Source organism: Carassius carassius, chromosome 3 (assembly GCF_963082965.1).
Source record: "Carassius carassius chromosome 3, fCarCar2.1, whole genome shotgun sequence".
Taxonomy (NCBI): domain Eukaryota; kingdom Metazoa; phylum Chordata; class Actinopteri; order Cypriniformes; family Cyprinidae; genus Carassius; species Carassius carassius.
Genome location: NC_081757.1, coordinates 44,300,546 through 44,320,293, shown reverse-complemented (window position 1 = coordinate 44,320,293; position 19,748 = coordinate 44,300,546). Strand labels below are relative to the sequence as shown.

At 42.8% G+C, this 19,748-nt stretch overlaps 1 protein-coding gene across 1 annotated transcript; it reads right to left on the bottom strand.

Moving 5' to 3' along the window:
* Positions 1-504: 504 nt before the first annotated feature.
* LOC132127495 (zinc finger protein 219-like) lies at positions 505-14,240 on the bottom strand. Its single transcript, XM_059539399.1, has 5 exons — positions 14,045-14,240; positions 8,128-8,218; positions 5,998-8,050; positions 5,593-5,736; positions 505-5,016 (listed from the first exon to the last, which is right to left on the bottom strand). The coding sequence occupies exons 3-5, from the start codon at positions 8,045-8,047 to the stop codon at positions 3,896-3,898; spliced, it is 3,315 nt and encodes a 1,104-aa protein (XP_059395382.1). The 5' UTR covers positions 8,048-8,050; positions 8,128-8,218; positions 14,045-14,240; the 3' UTR covers positions 505-3,895.
* Positions 14,241-19,748: the final 5,508 nt, after the last annotated feature.

Here is a 19,748-nt window from a genome sequence, read left to right as displayed (position 1 = left end):
ATAAAAACAATTAGTTTTGTTTGTTTAGGTTTAACAGGATTGTGTGAACATAAAGGTTGCCAAATTTCACTGAAGGTCACGAGCAATGCAGTATTACAGTAATATATAATAATATTACAGTAATATATACAATATATATATTTTTTAAATAATAATTAAATAATTATTAAAAAATAATTTCAAAGTCAAAGGTGAAGGGTGCATTCTGAACAAACAATTAGTACCGCCCTAAACTTTTTTGTGTCCAATGTTTTGAAAGTTACAGTATTCACAAAGTCACCCTTAATGTGACTCTGCATATTAAACTGGGGTACGAGTATGTAATGCCCCAGGACTTACACCCTTCTCCTCCTGCATGGATATATCAGGATGGTGACCATTTATCCCCAGGCACATGCTTTATTAAAATACACACACACCGATAAAATATAGCAGGAAATGTAATGCAAAAACACACCAAACAGCAAGAAAAACTTTTTTTTGTTGTTTTACTATTTTATTTTATTGATTCTTTTCTACTCTTTTTTTTTCTTTTCTTTTTTTCAAGCCACAATTTCATATTAGTCACTACTATGTTAGATCACCTTCCTCTGCCACCAACAGCAGTCAGCTACTGAAAAGACCAAACCAGACCTTGTCCCCACCTCTCCCCTCTCACTGGATAGCATTTATGAATTCACACACTTCTGGTGAAAAAAACAAAAACAAAAAAACAAAAGTGCATGTCAAACGTAGTGAAATTTTGAGCAGCTGTCACGTTGTCACTGTTTGGGAATACTTTAAGCTTATTTCACAGTGTCAGTATTTCTTCACAAAATATTCATTTTTAAGACATCAGTGCACACACACACACACAACAATACTATTGCCCTGATCCCAGTACACAGTTAGGCCGTCCTAAAAGAGCCACATCATTGCTGATGCAGATGTTTGGCTGCACAGGGAGCGATGGAGAGCATGTATCACGGTTTGATCTCTCCTTAGAAACACAACATCTCTATTTCTATCTGTACAACATTCAAAACACACATTTTGTTCATTTTTTTTCTTTTTTTTCTTCCATAAAACAAAAAGAACAATGATAATAATAATTATGAGCAGAAGAGCTTGATTTCATTTCATCAGCATCAAAGTAACATCATAGAAATCAAAGTAACTTCTGAAAAGGCCTCGGAGCTAGATAGTACGTAACTTTCAGTGGTGCATTCGCTAAAGGGGGGGGGGGGGTGCAACAGCACACATGAATGATGGAATGACACTCGTTATATGAAATGGAAATGACCCCTACAATACAGAGGATCAGATACAGAGACGTACAGAGCGGTTTACCAAAGAATACAAAGTGAAACAGTGGGGGCTAAGTGCTTTTGGTGAGCTTACAAAATACTTGAGGAAGTGCTCAGGACAGAAGGCACAGTGGCTTGACTGTTATCTCAAAGGAACACCACATCAGGGGTTAACCGAAAACGTAAGATAATCTACACATGAAACAAGGACACGATAACGCACGTATTAAGGCCAGCCTCTGTCAATCACCAGACAAAGGTACCGCCTACTCAATGTCTAACGATAAAAATGAGATGACCCGATGAAAATGATTTCACAGAGTTGGACGAGGAAACTAGATCATTATTTGTAAGATGTGCTAATTTCACATCAAAAATGCGACACGATTACATCAAATCAAATTTGGCAAGCAGATCAGTCAGACTGACAATGCTGATACTGGGACATGTCTTGGACACGATTTCTGCATCAGCTTATACATATATTAGCAATCACTGAAGTTTCAAGATCATCAGGCAAGCTTTAACATTGATTGTGTGTCCGAACGATTGTTTTTGTTCATACATAAACGGATAATTTAAGGGAAAGTGAATTGAATCTGCAGCATTGTGAAGAAATGGTTTGGGGAAAAAAAACAACGTTAGGTCTGCATTTAAAGGTGAAAAGAAAGGAAAATAACTTTGCACAGTGCTATAAAGACATTCTGAAGCAGTCTTCTTTCATAATTATTATAATACTTATTACTATTCTCCTTATCCATTTCCATTAACACTTCTTAAAAGGAAAACAACTTTTTTTCTCTCTCTCTTTTTGATCTCTCGTCTTTACAAAAGCTACATATGTTCTACTGGGATGTCTGAATTTGTTAGTGTGTGTGTGTGTGTGTGTATTTCTCTTTTTTTAGCTTTCAATATGTCTACTCACGTCTAAAAAACAAAATAAAGCAGCTTACTGAATTTTTTAATAGAGACCCACTTTCCACCCTCTCTCGGGTGGTTTGAGAATCTGAGATTTCACAGGAATATGAAGGATATATTGCAGAGTCTCCATTTTCTAGATTTGGATTCATTTCCAATCCTCAAATTACTCTTTCCATAGTATCTGTGGTCTGGATTTCACCCAGAAATCCTGGTTGGTGGTATCTGCAACATAAACACTTCCATAGGGCCCTTGTCAAACGGCCAGCTGTTCCCACATGTGGTGCTCTGGGCTCATTCATTGTTTCATTCACAGCTGACATAGTCACACAAACTGCCACCATGTTGTCACAGAACTCTACGCTCTAGCACAACTACACATATATACTGTTTATATTCACTGTAACTATATTCCTGTGTTACTGAATCTGCTAAAAACCTTTTACATCAACAGGCACTGAAAGAAATAGCATATAGAAGAGGCAGCATCTCTGTTTGATATAATATCTGAAGAAGACCCGTCTGAGCAGACTGGCAGTGTGTGGATATCTGGTAATATACTCTTTACTCTGTCCTGTTCTGTTAGAGGTGATTCACAAGTACCGTTCAGTTATCACAGCATTCTGTTCAGAGTCTGGCAGGTGCATGGTAAGAAGTGTGCCCACTCCTTTGGTTTGCTGAAGACGTGCAGTCAGATCAAGTTCACATGGAAGTAGGATGCCCGTGTCTCTCAGAATTAATACTGTATATCGTAGCGATTCAGAACAGTGTCTCTTTTTTGCTTTTCCAGCTCCCCAGATTGACATTCCAGATCCCCGTTGAGATGAAAGCAAGATTCACAGGAGCAAGGAAACTGTAAATGAAATACAACTTGGCAATTGTGTTCACTGACGAGAAGACAGGAACAAGAGAACAGTGTTCAAGAAGGCCCCGAGACAGGCAGGCTTGGACTAGCATACAATACTGGATATCTCTGTGTGACTAAGAGTCTGTGTGTGTGTGTAGAGGTAATCGATCACTAACCAAGGGGGGCTCAGAGGATATATTAAGAGGAATGTTTGATTTCGAAATACTTTTGCAGGTTATCTGTTTAGATACTGTACAATATGTTAGCATAGCGACTGGTCTGCCCTTGGTCTGAATTCCCAGTTGAAAAACCAGCATATGTTGGTTAGGTATGTTTTGAAACATGGCAGCTGGTTTGAGCTAGTTTATACTAGTCCCGAGCAGGAGCTAGTTGCTTTGGACAAGCAAATGACCAGCTTAAACCAGCTCAAACTAGCAGCCATACCAACTCACAAATGCTGTTTTTTTGTTCAGATTTTTTTTTCTAAAAGGGTTGTACAAGGGACCCTGGACAACTGTTTCCCAAATATGTCCAAACTAGTGTTGTCAAAAGTACAGACTTCATTACCAATCAGGACTGAGATTTTAAAAACATCCATTTCCTGTTAACATTTGAGCGCTAATGAGCTGATTCCTAAGCAGTGCTGATTGGCCATTGTGTTCAGTGATGATCTTTGTAGCCAATCACAGTCAAATCTGTTGAGCGTGTGATCTCAATGGCAAAGAATCGGCTCAACAGCGCTCAAATGTTAGCGGGAAATTGATTCTAAGTCAATACTGACTAGTTCCAAAGTTAGTACTTTTGACAACACTAGTCCAAACTCATCCAGGGTTCTTGTCTAATGTTAATTCCCCAAGATGCCTTCCTCCTCCTTGGGCAGATCATCAGCAGCGAGGTCTGATGAAACAGACCCACCCCTTCTGCTCTGCTTCTGGGGTACACTTCCAAAGCTCCCATTTCCTTCCAGGTCATCCTCCTCTTCATCAACTTGCTCATCTTCCTCGTCCAGCTCCTCTCTCATTTTAAGTCCCTTCTCACCGACATGTCCCACAGTTCCAAGGGTCAGTTCAAAACTATCCTCTGTGTCCCCGTTCTCTGGGCTGACTCCATTCTCAGCTCTTGTTTTTGACGAGACCCAATCCTCAGGAGAAGCTACTCCGTCCTCTGCACCGAGGAACTTCCACAGAGCCAGAGGATCGCGGTCTGACCCGGCCAAAGTTATTTTTGGAGAATGATTGGTGGAAGCGAGAGAGGCTCCTCTCTTGCGACGAGACTTGCTGGTGTGATTAACCTGAAGGTGCATGGCCATAAGCTCAACGGAAGAGGTCCGGAAGGGACAGAAGACACATTGATTGAGAATGTCATTCCCTCCTTTAGAGATACCTGATGGTCCACCTACAGAACTACTCACTTCATCTTGTAAAGGGCGGCGGGAAAGGTCCAGAGGTTCAAAGCCTCCTTCGTGGGACCCATTGGACTGAATCCCGCCCTGGTAACCATTTGCTGACATCATGCGGCTTGTAGTAAGGGGTTTCCGTCGAGACACTTTGGGCATTTTCGGAGGTGGCACCTCTCCAATACAACTTGGTTCTAGACCGCCAGCAAAGAGTGTACCCATCATCCCCGACAGACTGAGATACTGACTCTCCACGTCTCCCTCTCTGTGGCGTCCAGATGCAGTAGTGCCCTCCTTCTTCTCTGGCGGGCTTGCAGCCCATGACTGCCTTGAAGAAGGAGCCCCTCCAGGAACCCTCCCAAAAGAAGACTGGGACATGGAGGAGTGACGCCGCTTTTTCACCCCTTCACGAGGACAGCCAGTCAGAGAGGGGAGGCTTGGTGATGGGAAATTTGTGGTGGTTGCCATAGCATTCCTTTGCTCACGATGATGACGCTGAAGGTGGTACTTGAGAGAGCCAGACTGGGTGCCAGCATAGTCACAGTGTGGGCATTTGTATGGTCTCTCACCTAAAACAAGGAATAAAGCACTCTTGTTGATTGAAAACTAAAAAGTGTTATTTTAATAACATAAAGTTGTCTATGAATAGCAATGCTTCATTTGGGAGGCTACTGTGGTGAAGCAAAAAAAAACTGTGTGGAAAGACTAAATGCAGTTACATACAGTAATAGATAGAGGGCAGTGCCTGTCATCATATGCAACATCAGGTGTAGTCCCCAGTGCATTACTGTTAAATTAGGACATTCCATCTCTCATCAACTGTAGGAGCACTGCCTTTTTTTCTATTTTTTGGTAGAGAACATTTTGTGGTTGAACCTGATAGGCAGCAATTAGTTTCAATCAAGATAAATCAGGAAATTAATCATAAAGGGGTGTGAAATTTAATGAATAAAAACATTTCCAAAAAAATTAACATAGAAATAATAATAATAATAATAGTAACCACAAGAACAAGCAAAACCTGTTTCATGTATGTTTCATTCATACTCGATGGCGGAGAGTGCATGAAACCCAGTAAAGTACACCCTGGTGTGCACAAGCCACTGGGTTGAGAATCACAGTTCTACTATTCATGTTGGCCTTACCTGTGTGTACACGAAGGTGCACTTTAAGGTGATGGGAAGACCGGAAGGCTTTACCACAGTAGGGGCAATCCTTCGTCCCTGTTCCCCGAACACGCTCCCTTGGAGATGAAGTGGAAGAGGATGATCCCTTCAGACCATTCTGACCTTGAGATGAGATAGCATATAATGAATAAAAACAATTGCTTTGAAATATAATCTGAGTCTTCACTGTTTCTAACAACAGGCCTGCCTTGCTGAAACACAGGGAGGAAAGATTCCAAAACTAACAACAATGAAATACTAAAAAAAATTGCCCTCAAATTCAATCAGCTTCCCGCAGTGCAATAGCCTATGAAGGATTGTAACAGATAATAAATATTGTACTGATAAAGTCAGATGTTTTTGATTATGCAAGTTGATCCTTACCAGAAAGATGTGATATGACAGAATGGAAGCTCCCAGCTGTCCCGACTCCTGATGGCTTCCCCTCCTGCCTTCCTTCATCGTCACTAGCTCTTTGTCCTCCTCCTACTCCACCTGTTGCCTGAGCTCCACTCACTCTGTTTATAATGTCCTCTTCCCTGGACATGCCCCCTCGGGGACTTTGAACTTTCTGTGGTTTCTTGACATGGACACGGGAATGAGCAACCACCTGCTGAAGGCTTCTGAACAGCTTGCCGCAATCTGGACACTCCCAAGGTGGACTAGATCCCTCCAATTCCTCTCTAGAACCCAACCCACCCAGGTAGGCCCTAATCTGCTTGGCTTCCCCAGAGACTGTGCCTCGTGAGGGAGGAAGCTCATGGTGTGAATGAGATCGCTGCTGCTGTTGCTGTTGGTTGTGCTGTGCTGCTACCAGACTGCGAGCAACCAGCTGCCACATGGCTGCCTGGTCCGCTCCGTCTGCTGCGTCACCTCCCCGTCCTCCACCATTACCCATTTCTGCAACCTGTGCTACTGCCTGAAGGCGCTCCATGCAGCTTCCATTGTTGTTGTCTTTGGGTAAGCCCAAATAACCCAATATAGAGGATTTGCTTGAGCCTGCACTGGCATTTGACCTCTCTGTGCGACTTCCTGAAACACTACCACTGGTCATACTGCGAGCCAGGAGCAAGTTAGAATACAGGGCCCCCAACACTTGTGTGCTTGCAGGACCTTTAGATTGCTCATTTCCAGCTGGCCCCAGATTTCCCAATCCAGCTTTGAGGCCCAGTTTGTTGAGATGCACCTTCATATGATTCTTTAGGAACCAGGGTTCCTTGAAGCCACGGCCACAAACCTGGCACTTGTGATCCAATGAGTCCTTGTGCTTCCGCATGTGTCCCTTTAAAAACCAGGACTGAGTAAAACGCTGCCCGCACGTCTCGCATTTGAAAGCTGGAACAACTGGTATTTGTGAGGGAGGAGTCTCAGTTGGTGCTGTTATAGGAAGAGAAGGGAAAACCGTTTCAGTGGCAGGATCCTCAGGTGGGTGGCTCTCCTGCAGATGGGCAGCCAGGCTTTCCTCCTGACTGGCTGAGAAGGGACACATTGTACATTTGTAGGGGTTGTGGAGGATCCGCACATGACGTGCCAGCTCTGAAGCTGTACGGAACTTACCCTTACAGGCATGACACCGGAAGGCAGAAGCAGCTGTGGAGGGGGTGTTATCTTCCAAGTGGGCTTGGCCAAGTGTAGACAAGGAGGTTGAGATTGGTGCTTCCTCTGTTAGAGGTGGAGTCAGGGCTGTGGTTCCTTCAAAAAGGAACTGAGGGCTGCTAGCAGTTTGAAGAGGCTCCTCTGGAACCATGTCCTCATCCATACTCTTTTGTAATGACCCAGATAATGGACTCAGTTTCAGACCAGGCTCTCTGTTATTGAGATTCTGGATTACACTGTTGCCCACATGGTTCTGCTGCAGTTTAGCATGTGTGGTTCGGTAGGGAGCTAAAGCACGACGCTCCCTGTCTAAACTGTGTGCCCGAGCATGCAGGGACAAAATACTCTGGAAGCGGAACCTCTTTCCACACACATGGCACGGGAACCTTAGGCCAGGCCCAGAGCTTGTCCCTCCGGGGACAGCCATGCCTTCATTGTTGAAAAGCTGAAGATCCAACTCACCATCACAGGTGGTACTTTGACCAGAGGAGATGGCCTGTTCCAGAGCTCCAAAACCAGGAAAATGTGTTAATGGTGTGGCTGGGGGGCTGCTGTCTGATGAGGGACTACCAAGCTCCAATTCACCAGGAAACAGCGCCACCGCTGGGGTGGGTGAAGGGGGCATTGACAGCTCCTCATCCTCCTCTTCATCTTGGAGGCTGGCCTCTGGAAGGGGGCAAGGTGAGACTGGGGCATAGAGTTCAGTTTGAGGGCTAGAAGGGGTAGATTGAGGACTCTGGGGTAGGAATTGGGGACTGTGGTCCAGGGATGGCATGGAGGGAGGAAACAATGGGGACTCACAGGAAAGAGCCAGCATACTCTCTGGTGGGGAATCCATACTCTGAACGAGAAAATAATTTATAAGTGTGATTAGATTTAGATTAGATATATAGACAGACAAATAAATAAATCACTCACTGTTGATGTGTCTATGCCATGTTTCACTTCCTTGACTTAAAGAGGGTGTGTTCTGAAGGTGGCAATCTGTCTGACCACCTCCAACAGTCTCCTGTCAAGTACAACACAGAATAAAAAAAATGAGTGTACACACATTTGTTCCTGTGTATGGGTCTAAGGGCAGAGCAGGACATGGACTGTCCAAAACAGGATGGGCGCGAGATGTTTGGACTTCCCCACACACCCTTCCTGCCAATACACTTACAGTAGCTGCTTAAATCAGATCACAAATACATACATACACATTTTAAAGTCCAGACATATAGATACATCTGCTCTAACCCCCACCAATATCTCAATACTAAAGATAATCAAATAAGCACACACACCCTAACACACAGTGCACTGATAGAAGTGAACAATTACATAAATCCACAGATTCATAAATTGCATAAGTCTGCAGCGAACAGGCCCAGATACACACACACACAAAAACACCTGCTTCTTTCATAAATAAGAGAAATTAATTTCATTGATGATTACAGAAAGACAATCTGCTAAACATCTGTGAGGGTGTCTGTATGCCTGGATATGTGTCACTATGCTTGTGTATGTGTGGGTTTTTTTCTTCATGTATTTACCTCTGCGAACAGACTGAACTGTATGTCCATGTCTGAGTTGGGATTTATGAACACAATCAAGTGTTTGCTTGTGTATTAGTGTGTGTTTGTGACTGTGTGTGAAAGTATGAGTATCTGTGACATAAGACTTGTACGAAACGGTGGCAGACAGAGCCAGTTGACATTTTAGCTCAGCCGTGACTCACAACGATATCACACTATATCAATCATACTGCCCCCTCCATTTGTCTTTCTTTCTTTCTTTCCTAATCCCACCATTATTGTCCTCCTTTTTCCTTTCTTCTGTCTTTTCACTTCCATAGATTTTGATTCCACCCCCTGCACTTTTTCTCTTTTCACCCTCATTCCCTCCTCCCTCTGTTCTTGACTGATTTTCTTTCATTCTATCATTCTCTCTCTCTGTCTCTCTGCAGCGGTGCCAGTTGGCACAGTGCCAGGGAATGCTGATATCAGCTGGTAGATTGGGGCCTGCCAACATGGCGAAGAGAAAAGAAAAGAGAGGAGAGAGACAGACAGGCGAGAAAGAGAGAATGGGGGGTGTCAGTGAAGAAAAAACATAAATGAAGAACACAAATACGTTCTGAATGAGCATATTTGATGAGTAAATCTGTCAAGAAAGGGGACAGAGTGTTCTGCTCTGCATTGGAGGATCGTGTGGTCTGTTTGGTCTGCTGGCATTATTATCATATGAATATCGTCATGGCAATGCACTGTTCCGCCTTGACAGACACGTTTGTGTCTGACCAACCCTGTCACGCCAATAAAGCTTCTCCAAATTTGGATAGATGGAGAGAGTGATAAGGTGCTAGACAGCGGGGGGAGGGGAGAGATGAAGGCAGGAGAGCGATAAAGCAGCATGCACAAATAATGCACACACACACACTCAATATGGCACCTAGTCACTAGATGATTCATGCATGCTAAACACCTTTGTCTGAATGTCCACATGCTACACTCCCTGTACAAACACACACGCAAATACACACTCGCACATTTTGTGCCTTCTTGGGGTACATGTATTGGCTATTTAACTAACGGCTTTGTATGTAATGGAATGAATATCGTATAAACAAAATAAATTGAAAAGAGAAATAGACTGCTGTCGTTTGAATGAACTGCATGTAATGTAGCCGCTATTAAAATGATTTGATGTATCTCGTGCTTTTATTTTTTGACTTTTGCTAATTAGAAATGTCCACACTGAAGTAACAAATGTATTCCATAAAGATGAACTATGAAGAAAAAATGACCTGTTTGCAACATCTATAGGATTTTGATTGAGGTCAAATTATTATTTCATTTTCTAAGTATCACTAATTGGTTTTACTGAATGTTTACGACAGAAGAATTTCACAAGAAGCACATTTACAGTACGTAGTACGCACACCTTAACTTGCTCTGAAAAACCACTCGTGAAATGACTGAACAAGCACTTGAGTCATCTTTGATAAAACAGATATTTTTCTCTCAGCGGTTCGTATTCTTTAGCCTCGAGCACCTGAAATAACGTCTCCTGCGTTCGGTGCGAGGACACACTGAGCCTCCAACAGTGAAGCCATGTAACATATCTAAAGACTAAGAAGAGATCATTCGTACGTACTGAAAGACTTCAGGCTCGTGGCCTTGAAAATATAACATGAGTGGCTTTATCGCAGACTGTTCTTTGATGTGGAGAGAGCGAGAGAAAGAGAGCGATATCTTTAAATCATGAGAAAGACTAAGAGAGAAACCCGATTGCTCAGTATGTGATGTGTGTGAGGCTTGAACTGCACTTTACCTCTCTTGTATCTCCGAGTAGGATTTCTAAGGTCAGTTTGTGTATGATTCTGGATTGTTGCAGTCATACAACAAATCCCCACGGACAGAATTAATTTCCTGTTTCTAACCTTGGCCTGAACTTTATCTCTCACAGAACCCAGCTCCCACACAGTGACTCAAGCATGTGCAAAGTTCTCCTTCCCTTCAACCTCCTCTTTTTGGGTTGAAATTCCAAGTCATCCTAAACCTTCACCTGGTCTCCTCGATTTATATTCCTCCGAGAGACTTGCGGACAGTTTGAAGGTTCGGTTCAAAGATGCTTAAGAGAGGACAAGTGATATCAAAAAATCACAATCTCACACATTATCTCCTAAAGAGAGCATGAAGCAAGGATATCAACCTTGAAATGATTCTGCTTTACGAGAACTAAACCTAACGTCAAATCTGAAGGCTTCACCAATAAACTTCAGTGGTCAAGTTCACCTTCAAGTTCTAGCTTACTGTACAAATAATTTCGAGACTGAATTTCATATTTCTGCTGAACACAGAAGATATTTTAAAGAGTGTTTCGTTTTATTATACCTGGTATACAGTAGATAACCATCTCAGGTGATCCAACAACGTTAAATGCAGGTGTATACAGGATCCAAAATGTGTTTGATTAGATCACTACAACCACATTTGAACACACTGCATGTGTGGTGTGAACATTAATGCACCTGGATGATTGTGATTAAAACATTTGGAAAACCCAAACATATATGCATTAGACTTCACAGAACAACAATGACATGTCTGGCATCATCTATAGTCAGTGACATATAGTGATATACATATCACTAGATTGAAATTAAAAAGTAGCCTATGTTTGGGACCAGGAGCATTCCATTTTTCCCCTTTATTTGATCAACTTGCAGTAAGAGCCTGACATATATATGAGACATAATCTCGTAATAATGATCTGACCTGTCAAAACTAATGTTGGATCACCTGAGATGGACGATAACAGGTGTAAACCGGGTCTGAGTCAAGAGAGCATGAGCTCTGATTCAGGTGAAATCAACTCTTGAATGACCTAAAGAAGTGATCATTTTCAATCACAATTAATGTTCTTTTTTCTTTACCACGAACAGGCCACCTCTGACCTCCACCAATGAAACGAGCTGTAAGGTGTTCGCAGTGTGAAACAAGTGCACAAAGGCAGTGTGCTTTGCTAGAAAGTCTAGCTTCAGGCATCTGAGCAGAGAGAGGAACTCAAACTGACAACGCTGATCTATATCTGCATGAACTTGGCAGCGATTATAACAATGTAGTATGTAAAAAAATTATCGTTACATCAAATAAAATTATGTTTTATGAGGTAGCCTGTAAATTAACAGGCTTTATTGACATCACAAATCTAATGAGATTAAATAACAAAATTGCATTCTGTTAAACCATTCAAAAGCAGTGGTCAAATCAGGTAAAATTACATGCAAATGCCATAATTTAACTTTTTTATAATGATGGATAACATGCAGAGGTCCCGCTTTATATTAGGTGGCCTTTACAACTATGCACTTACATTTAAATTAATCATTTGATACAATGCACCAATGAATTTACATTATTATAAAAAAATGCATGCAATTTCATCTGTAATTAAATTACGTATACCTTACTCCTTAACCCAATGATATGTCCCTGACATTACCTGTATCCAAATACAATAGGATAACACTTTATTTTAAGATGTCCTTTCTACACGCATGTTGCATGTACTTGCTATTATAGTAACAATCATGCATAATTCCTTGAACGTTACCCTAAACCAAACCCTAATCCTAACTCTAAACATTTAGTACATTTTAGTACAGTAGGCTACATTAAAATTACTCAGTAATTAATTATATAATTATACTGTAACAAGGACACCTTAAAGTGTAACCGTGTTTTGCAATACAACTTGAACACAACAGGTAACTGAGCAGGAGCAGATCTGGTTGTGAAAGTAGTTAGTCACATCTCTGCCCGGTTTATCCGTCAAACTGTCTCGTCAGTTCAGGGGGCTGGTCTCACTCCGTCACCCGTCTAATAGAAATCTGTGCCAGCGCTAAATAATCAACATCAATGGCGCCTTATACAATTTCCATATATAGCTATATGTGTGTATGTATGTGTGTGTGTGTGTGTCTGTGTCTAAAGTTTCTCGGCAGGATGCATTTGCAGGACATCAGATGAGCGCCTGTGGAGAGGAACTTCCTCGCGTGATAAAAACGCGCAACCATTTTCAGTCGCCTTCTCTCGCGCGGCCATCTCAATTAAAAAGCCACATTAATGAAATAAATAAATGCTCACAAACAAACGCGCCCACGACGCGTCCTCCCGCTAACGCTGACATTACACCCGTGCATAAAATCGCAATTTACAGACGCAACGGCGTCGTTTTTACCCAAACCGAGACAGAAATGTAGGGTTTAGGACGGGATGTTGTGCGCTCCATTTTCTTCCTGATTTCTTTCGACAAAAGATAAAGGGAGGGGAAAGGACACGCGATCAGGGCGCAGCTGAAGAGTGCCATCGTGGGGTTTCATCTCCAATCCACTGCCAGTCTCGCCGCAATCGAGGCAAATCATTAAACTTGACGTGTTTAGGGCCTTTTGTAAAACTAGCAGCTGCAGGTTTAAATAGCGTTCGCGAGCGCGCATCTGTGAGGTGACGTTAGGACATCCAGAGCGCGTGCAAATTTACCAGGTTTTTTGTGTAAACATGCAAGGAAAGCTTTCCAGTGTGCTATAAATATGCTGCTTTTGAACAGCTGTTTTCCAGCCGGATCTGTCTGCGTCCCACACACACTGAGTTCACACATGCGGGTCTGACTGCAACACAACTAAGGAAAGATTCTTAAAGTATAAAACTACTGCAGCACAGGAGAATGAACAGCTGCTTCTCGCACTTAAAAAAAAAGTTCAAACATCTACAATCAGCTTGTACCGGAGTTCAGTAAACTTTTTTTCCCCACACTTGAGGCTCTGGAAATATTTAAGGGCCTTAAAAAATAAAGTTGCATTTTCATGCACGAGCCTAGCATCTCTTTCAGGACACACACACGCGCTATCTCTCTCTCTCTCTCTCTCTCTCTCTCTCTCTCTCTCTCTCTCTCTCTCTCACACACACACACACACACACCGGCAACATACACGGCACGAGACAAAAGTGAGGAAGTGTGTAATGCGCGAGATCACGTATGATGTGCCCTAACAGAGACACACACCAGACGCCGATCACTATGTCCTGACGCGTGTGTATGTGTGCAAAGAAACGCGACGGCTTTTCCGTATCAATGGCTTTTCAGCCTCCCCAAAAAAGTCGTCGTCGGGTATTTGTTGTTTATGAAGGAGACAACAGTCGCTCTTTATACGTCTAAAACTGTCCGCGCGCGCACACCGTTACAGTCGCGAGCATTGTGCATCAGTAAAATCGTTCAAAAAGAGCAGATTAGGTCAGTTATTTGAGATGAATCGGGTATTTGTGCTGAAAGTAAGGCTGAATGTACTTACGGGAGAGGCGGCGAGGAGATTAATGACAACACACGTCATGATTACGTTTCACTTGAATTAAATACATTACGAGTTAGGGAAAAAAATGGAAATCAGGGGTAGTTGTGTACAAGCATACGCCGATGCCCCCTCCCTCCTGCCCTCTCTATCTTCTCCTCCTCCTCTCTTTCCTCACACGTCTCTCTCTCTTTTCTCAAAGATCCATTTATTGTGCGCTCGTGAGTGAGTGAATGAGAGAGAGAGAGGCGGAGGCTGTAGGTTGCGAATGTAATTATAATCTCGCGGAGGCACCATTTTAAAGCGATCTGTAGATTCGAGAGATGGACTTCTGACACAAATCACGCAGAGCACAAGTTTCTCGCGTCTGCTCGCGGCGCTCAGATTTACAATCGGGTCTTTTAAAGATTAGCCTATAGAAACTTTTGTTTTCTATTTTGTTGTCCTCCAGAAAGAACTTCTGTAGTTTAGTTGTGATTGTGAAGAAACTCGCGCTCCACGTGGGAGCGGCGCAAGTGCGCGCGCGCGGGTCACCCGCTCCTCAGCTCTACTGTAACGATGAACAACACGACCACAGGACAAGAGTAATGCGTGCTATTTACCCTCTCAGACAAACAACGGAAAATACATGCATACATATATTTTCCTTTGAAAATACTAAAAACAACTATACATAATAAATTAATAGCTTGAACTATTAATGGATTTGGAAGAATTTGCTGTAAAACAATACATAATAATAATAACAGCAACAACAATAATACGTATCTAATTATACCTATATTATATATAAATAAGCAAAAAAATATATTATATATTTTTATATATATATATATTATATAGATAGATAGATAGATAGATAGATAGATAGATAGATAGATAGATAGATAGATAGATAGATATAATCGATTGCCGAAGCATTTTTTTAGGCCTTTGTGTATCAGATTCAGCAACGTTTGACCTTTTTGAAAAAAATAAAATAAATAAATAATAATAATTTAGTAAATCAAGAATAAGTAAATTTATAATAATAATAATAATATTGATGATGATTTCTTTATTCAGACCCTTAAGGCGAGACACTGCAGGTGAATAGGGCAAAAAAAAATAACTAATAGTTATCACCTTACTTACCCAGTTGATTGATTACATTGATTATTGCAAACATTTTTTGTATTACAAGTTTTCAAAAATGTTATGTTTAAATATGCAAATGAGGCATTATTTAATGAAATATGTGCTAATTTGCATAAATGTCTAGTACAAAAATCTGAACACTAGATGAAGTCAGTTTCAAATTTTTTGTTAAATTTCTTTGACATATTAGAGTCAAATGTTTTTACAGAGGGAATTCTGGTTATCTTTTTTTGTCACTCCATAATTCAGAAAATACTTTGAACAGCCAGAAAACAATATATTTTCACAATTTTGGGGGGAATAAAATGTTGTATATAATCAAGGAAAATATATATGAACAAATCCCTCTGTAAAAATCTTCAGAATATAGACAGGAATAAAAATGTCAAGTTTGGTGTGTGTAAGTGCTACTGAAGTGGAGATTTATGGCTCAGTGTTGAAGAAAAAACGGCCTTTAAAAATATGTCTTGTAATTGAAATCTATTGACACAAACAGATAAAGTGCGATAAAAGAAACACTTAACAGTGTCTTTTGGATGTTTTCCTTCCACTAGTTTGAAAAAGCACTTTATGAAAAACCAAAAAGCCCAAAATCTCAAAATTGACAGGTGCTTGAAAAAACAGTGTTTTTGCCTGCAGTGTCTCACCTTAACAGACTACTTTTGTATATGAGATTCAGATTTTTTTCAAGGAAAGGTTGGTTAAACTAATAATTAATTTTGAGCTTTCGGTCCAACAACAACAACAGAAATAATAATAATCTCTCCGTACTCTGTACAGTATCCACAGAATGAAATCGTTTGCATGTGAGATTCTGATTCTCTGCGTGCACAGGTGTTTTTGTCTGTTCAGATCTTCAGATGTTTTTGGGGATTTGAGAATGATTTTGGAGAGGAATCTGGATATTAACTCACAAACACCTCTGACTGTTAGCTCACACGAGTGTGTGTATGTGTGTTGTGTCTGACACAGTCATATCATCACCCGCCCCCAATGCTTTGATTGTCTTGTACGCCGCAGCACAAATGCACCAATTAATATGCAGAGAGTGAGTGAGACGGAGACAAAAAAAAAGAAAGAAAGAAAAACATGCAGAGGTGGGGGGGGGTGGCAAAGAGAACAGGAAGGAGTGAAAAAGAGAGATGAAATGACAGATGAAGAGGAGGAAAGAGAGCGACATGGGGTGGTCTGATGGGAGATGAAACCTGATAGATGTTAGAGAGAAAAAAAAGAAGGAGGGATAGAAGAAGAGAGCAGGGGACCAACGCTGAATCAATACGCACATATGTAGTCAGAGATGGAGGGATCGATTGGTGAGGATGGAGGGAGAATGAGAGGAGAGGGGTTAAAGGGGTGGAGTGATGTGGCATTGGCTGCTGTCTCTTTGTCGCAGTGTCAGGGTATTGATACTGTAATATTGCCATGACAATAGCACTGTGGCGACGGCCATGACGACGCCCGACAGCCGCAGTATACTGAGGGCACTGAGGCAGAGCAGGCCACAGATGCAGACGGGTGATTCTTTATCAGAGAAGGTGCACACAGTTAGATGCATTTAAACTTTGAAATAAATGAGGTTTCAAAGGGGCATCATTGTGGAAGTGGACGAGAAACATTAGTGTGATTTCTGGAGCTTATGTCAGCTGGCATTAAAACCAAAAAGGAACATAAGAAAAATGCATCTTCAATTCAGTTTTCAACAACAACAACAACATTTTTTATGTCATAAATTAAATTAATAATTAAATTAATTATTTATTATTATTAAATGAATTATATTTTGGACTTTTGAAACCTCATACAATGTCTACTAATTTAAAATGTAATCAAATGTATTAAATTGCACAGAAATCACATATTAGTATTTATTTGCTGATAATATGGTGTTTCCCTGTTTGGATTATTAAAGATTCTTGGTTGTGTTATCTCCATGTCTCCTGGACTGGTCTCCTTGTTCCTCTCTGTAGACAAGTGTGACAGAGCACCAGACCTAAAACAGTTTACTGCGTGTTGTCCACTCCATTTATTTTCCTTTTTTTTAATGTGTTTTTGTTTCAGTTGTGTTCTATGGTTCCCCATACCACAAAGTTCACCTCCCCTGCCTGCAAAACCTTTCCCTATTGGAGTACGTGGTCCAGTTCAGCTAGCTTTCCATTATAATCCCATTCTCCAAAGGAGAGAGGGCTCCGGTTCCTGAGTTTAGTGCAGAGAGGGCCCCTGTTTCCCCGTCCAGCCCAGAGAGGGCTCTCATTTCTGAGTTTAGCCCAAAGAGAGCTCCAGTTCCTGAGTTTAGTGCAGAGAGGGCCCCTTTTTCTCTGTCCAGCCTAGAGAGGGCCCCTCTTTCCACGTCCAGCCCAGAGAGGGCCCCTGTTTCCCCACCTAGCCCAGTGAGTGCCCCATCCTGCCCAGTGAGGGACCCTGTCTCCCTGTCCAGCCCAGAGAGGGCTTCAGTTTCCCCGTTGAGCCCAGTGAGGGGCCCTGTCTCCCCGTCCAGCCCAGAGAGGGCTCCAGTTTCCCCGTCCAGCCCAGAGAGGGCTTCAGTTTCCCCGTTGAGCCCAGTGAGGGACCCTGTCTCCCTGTCCAGCCCAGAGAGGGCTCCAGTTTCCCCGTCCAGCCCAGAGAGGGCTTCAGTTTCCCCGTTGAGCCCAGTGAGGGACCCTGTCTCCCTGTCCAGCCCAGAGAGGGCTTCAGTTTCCCCGTTGAGCCCAGTGAGGGACCCTGTCTCCCTGTCCAGCCCAGAGAGGGCTTCAGTTTCCCCGTTGAGCCCAGTGAGGGACCCTGTCTCCCTGTCCAGCCCAGAGAGGGCTTCAGTTTCCCCGTTGAGCCCAGTGAGGGGCCCTGTCTCCCCGTCCAGCCCAGAGAGGGCTCCAGTTTCCCCGTCCAGCCCAGAGAGGGCTTCAGTTTCCCCGTTGAGCCCAGTGAGGGCCCCGTCTCCCCGTCCAGCCCAGAGAGGGCTCCAGTTTCCCTGTCCTGCCCAGTGAGGGCCCTTGTCTCCCCGTCCAGCCCAGAGAGGGCTCCAGTTTCCCTGTCGAACCCAGCGAGGGCCCCTGTCTCCCCGTCTAGCCCAGAGAGGGCTCCAGTTCCTGAGTTTAGCCCAGAGAGGGCTCCTGTCTCCCCGTCCAGCCCAGAGAGGGCTCCAGTTTCCCTGTTGAACCCAGTGAGGGCCCCTGTCTCCCCGTCTAGCCCAGAGAGGGCTCCAGTTTCCCCGTCTAGCCCAGAGAGGGCTCCAGTTTCCCCGTTGAGCCCAGTGAGGGCCCCGTCTCTCTGTCCAGCCCAGTGAGGGCCCCTGTCTCTCTGTCCAGCCCAGTGAGGGCCCCTGTCTCTCTGTCCAGCCCAGTGAGGGCCCCTGTCTCTCTGTCCAGCCCAGTGAGGGCCCCTGTCTCCCTGTACAGCCCAGAGAGGGCTCCTGTTTCCCCGTCCAGCCCAGAGAGGGCGTCTGTTTCCCTGCCTAGCCTAGTGAGAGCCCCTGTCTCCCCGTCCAGCCCAGAGAGGGCGCCGGTTTCCACGTCCAGCTCAGAGAGATCTCCTATTTCTGAGTTTAGCCCAGAGAGGGCTCCCATTCCTGGGTTAAGCCTGGAAAGCCGTGAGGATCACAAATGCCTGCCTTCTTGCATGCTCCTTCCTCTTCGCCTGGCAGCCCCTCTGCTCGTCCACCATCAGTATGTTGCGAGCTCACCGGGTGTTCCATCCTCCATCGTCACCATGTTTGGAGAATCCATTACCCTTTTTCATAACAATTTGTAATTGACCTATTTCAACATTTTCATTATTTTAACTTTTATCTCATAATTATGACTTTTTTTCTCATTATGAGTCATGTTTTTTTTTAATCTTCTAATTTCATTTTTTTTTTTTTGCTATGATTTGAACTTTTGATCACATTCCCAGCCTTGATTTTGGGTTTTTATCTCATGAGTCCTAATTATGTCTTATGTCATTTAAACTTTTTTGTTACTTCAACTTAGTATCTCATAAATTACAAGAATAAATTACATTTGGAAATATATTAGAAGAAATCAAATATTACTGCTTTACTGTATTTGTGATAAAATAATGCAACCATCGCAAGCAGAAGAGATTTGTATTTTTTTTTTTTTAAACTTGAAACTTTTGAACAGTAGTGTAGATATTGTATAATAATTCACCTTTTCTGACAATGTAGGGGAAAAAAAGACTGAGAGAGGCGTGACAGGCCAGATTCGAACCTGCTTCTGTGAACACAGCAGCCCTCGTAAGATGATAATTTCCCACCGCTCCATGACAAATGACTCTATTATTTAATGTTAATTGGAATGAAGGCATGTTTCAGATAGAACATGTATTTCATAACTCACTGCATGCGTGAGAGAAGCGTGATCTTGTCAGCACATAAGTCAGTGTGAGTGACCGACCGGTGTTTCTATCTCTCTCTCTTTATGATGTGTGCTCCCCTCGCTCGCCCCATCCCTCCTTAATATGATGTAAAAAGCTAATCGCATGCAAATGTCTGTTGTCCCGGTAACACGGCCGAAAAATCCCTTTGATGTTTCACCCAACTCATTCTCTCCACGTTCTCTTTGTTCAGCCGAGT